Below are 3,438 nucleotides of genomic sequence, written 5' to 3'. Positions count from 1 at the left end.
AGGATTCAAATGAGTTTCTAGGATCCAATGTCGCACAGAGAAAGAAGTTCGATTGATGTGTCATTAAATCTAATATTTAACTCCACCAACAAGAAATCTATAGCTTTATTGAAAACATCAAAATGATAGTGATGCTCAACTGATGAATACTCACGACCATGGGATAAACCAACCATATATGAACCACTGAAGTCAGGTAGGCAAATATCATTTGTTGAACAAAATGATGTTACCTCTTAAAGAAATTCTTCCCAACCATCTTCTCTCAAAGCTTGAAGCACAGTCTTTGTAGTGTAGATAAATTTCATAGCAATTAAGATATCTTGATTTTTCTTCTGAAGGGCCTCACATAGAATATCAATAACTACAAATATTTGATTCATCAAATGCAAGACAAATACAAATCCGAAACTTGTAATGCAAGTGTATGCACCATCAACTTCAGTCTGAGATCTAGTACTTGGAGAATTTTCAATCAGGCACTTAAGTACTTTACATGTTGCAAGGTACATATCCATCAAGTTCTTTACAGATTCATAATGAGAACTCCAACGAGTAGCTCCAGTTCTATGCAAGTTCTCAATCTGATTAGCTCCACTTCTTGTCGATCGTTCTTCAATTTCTAACAAATGCTCAATTTCTTTTCTATGTGCAACTTTCAACTCACTAACGCGCTTAGGCGAAGAAGTAATAATGTTAACAACATTATCCAAATAAGAAAAGAATTGCCAAATGTCACGAACATCCTTAGCTGCAGAAACCAATGTTAATTGCAAACGATGTGCAAAACAATTGACATAATATGCATAAGGACAATCCTTCAGAAATAAAGCTTGGAGCCCATTCTAAGCACCCCGCATATTACTAGCATCATCGTACTCTTGTCCTCGGATATTCTGAATTTGAAGGTTGTGACTACTAAGAATATCAGAAATTTGATTTTTCAAATTCAACAAGGTAGTATCACTAACACTTTTAATTGCAAAAAATCGTTCTCTTAAAATTCCTTCTTCATTAACAAACCTCAATACAATGCACATTTGTTCTTGTTTATATGCATTTCGTGCATCATCAACAAGGATACAATATGGTGCATCTCCAACTTCATTACGAATCATACCTTGTACTCGGTTTGCCATAATGTGCAAAATCTCCCTCTGGGTATCTGAAGAAGTGTACGTGGCATTTCTTGGAGCATTAGCCAAAACAACTTTACCAACATCTGCATTCATTTTTCCAGAATAATCATCCAGCTCAATAAAATTTTCACGATTCAATGAAGATAAAGATTCATCATGGCCCCTAAATGCGCAACCTTGGAACACTAACCACTGAAGAGCTAACATTGAGGTTCTAACTCTCAAACGAGCTTTCTGACATTCCTCTTGGGATACAACATTCATCACTTTGTCAATGTGATGATGCAGTCTTATCAAAATCTTTGCATTTCTTAAACATACATTATGATATGAAGATGGTGAAGAACCGACATGGGTAAGAAAAGCACATTTTTCTCCTTGACTAACCCCCTTCCAATTATTAAACCCAACTGTTGCCAATGCTGAGAGATTCGAAGAAGGGCTATTATCAAGAAAAAGACAGCAATAAAAACAATATGCTTTATCTTCTGTCGGAGAATACTCTAGCCAACGAAACTTATCATACCAATGTTCTTGACATCGACGCACTTGTTTACCACATTGTCTACTTGGGTATTGTGCAAGTTTTGGTTGAAAAGGTTCCACCCTCAGATAAGCCCATCTAATTCGATCTATTTCATTAATAGGATAATCACACATACGCTTTCTTTTACCCGGATCTCTTTCAATATAAAAAACAGATTCTGAAGTTGGATTCGAAGATGAAATATGCTCAGGTGATGAAGGAATGGTCGGAGTAGGACTTGGAGTTTCCTCGACTTGTCCATCTGAAGAGTTGTCTAACTTTGAAAAAAATGATAACAATTTTTTTTTTCTTAGTGCTCGAAGATTGTCTTCTTTTCATTTCAAATTCTACAAATAAATAAGATACTACATGAGCATAACTTTGACTGTTTCAACTTACAGAAGTATTACTTTCACTGTTCAACATAATAATTATACATAAGTACACTGAATCAGATACAATTACTGATTGGTGATAAATAATAAAAAAATAATTGAATAACATCATGTTAAGGTAGTGAAAAAAATTAGAGAAAAATAAGTATAAATTTTTCACAAATTCAGATATAATTACTGATTGGTGATAAAATTATTAATCAAACACATAAACTATCAATAATCTACATAATTAATCATTATAATTCTACATAAGTACATCGAATCAGATACAGTTACTGATTGGTGATAAAATTATTAATCAAACACATAAACTATCAATAATCTATACAATTAATCATTACAATTCTACACAAGTACAGCGAATCAGATACAGTTACTGATTGGTGATAAAATTATTAATCGAACACGTAAACTATCAATAATATACACAATTAATCATTATAATTCTACACAAGTACACTGAATCAGATACAGTTATTGATTGGTGATAAATGATAGAAAAATACCAATATAACATTATAAGTCTATACCAATTAACAAATTGACACTATAACAATTAATACTTAACAACTATAACAAACTAATAATCGTGCATAGGGTATGGATAAGGACAAATAACAACAATAAATTTGTAAATTGCAACTAGATAAGAGTTATGCATATACTCATAAGTCACTAAGAGAGTAACTAAATAAGAGTTAGCACCACTGAAATGATATTCACTAATTCACAACCTTCAAATATATCTTTTTGTCCTTCAAATAAATTCACTAATTCACAACCTTCTCTTACTGTCCAAAGATAATTAATTTGGATATCAGAACATTAAAACACAAGTTAGAAGTCAGGACTTTTCTATAATTCTATATAATTTGAGTAGATAAAGTAGATAATTGATTCTATAATTCAGAAATCAAGACTTATTCTAAAATTCAAAAGTCACTGATTCACAGCCTTCTCCTAGCTTTGTTCCAACTAAAATGAGTAGATAAAGTAGAATTATTGCACCAAAAAACATAAATTACCATCAACAGTCAACATTCATCTTCCAGTTTAATTTAATTTGTGAGTCAAACAATTAACATGAGATAAAAGACTGAGAGACATCTGCATATATGTATATATGTATATAATTTATACATATATACATAGGAATATATGCATAGGAGCTCATTCAGGAACAAAAAATAGGATTTATCCCTAAAATGGGTAAATTATTTTTTTATTTTAAATAAATAAAAAATAAATGCAACGAATTGTTTCAGGTCAGGATCAACCCTACTTCGGAGTTGTTTTGATTAAATCCACTCTAATACACCTATAATTTGATTAAATCAAACTAGCATATATTTGATTAGTCGAATTACCTAAAAGA

The 3,438-nt window shown here is 31.6% G+C and overlaps 1 protein-coding gene across 1 annotated transcript; it reads right to left on the bottom strand.

Annotated features, from left to right (window-relative positions):
• Nucleotides 1-236: 236 nt before the first annotated feature.
• Nucleotides 237-1,232, bottom strand: LOC149834602 (uncharacterized). Its single transcript, XM_090009410.1, has 2 exons — nucleotides 1,121-1,232; nucleotides 237-751 (listed from the first exon to the last, which is right to left on the bottom strand). Exons 1-2 carry the CDS (start codon nucleotides 1,230-1,232, stop codon nucleotides 237-239), a joined length of 627 nt encoding a protein of 208 aa, XP_089865536.1.
• Between the last annotated feature and the right edge of the window lie 2,206 nt (nucleotides 1,233-3,438).

Source organism: Nuphar pumila, chromosome 6 (genome assembly GCF_984573655.1).
Source record: "Nuphar pumila chromosome 6, dmNupPumi1.hap1.1, whole genome shotgun sequence".
Classification (NCBI taxonomy): Eukaryota; Viridiplantae; Streptophyta; class Magnoliopsida; order Nymphaeales; family Nymphaeaceae; genus Nuphar; species Nuphar pumila.
The sequence above is the reverse complement of the archived record's forward strand: the minus strand, read 5'-3'. Positions and strand labels throughout refer to the sequence as shown.

What these genes read in the sequence shown, in the direction of transcription:
- LOC149834602 (XM_090009410.1), bottom strand. Translation starts at nt 1,232, where the DNA reads ATGAATGCAGATGTTGGTAAAGTTGTTTTGGCTAATGCTCCAAGAAAT. An exon ending in TATGGCAAACCGAGTACAAG is followed by an intron (nt 752 to 1,120) that starts GTATGATTCGTA and finishes TGGTTTCTGCAG; the next exon opens with CTAAGGATGTTCGTGACATT.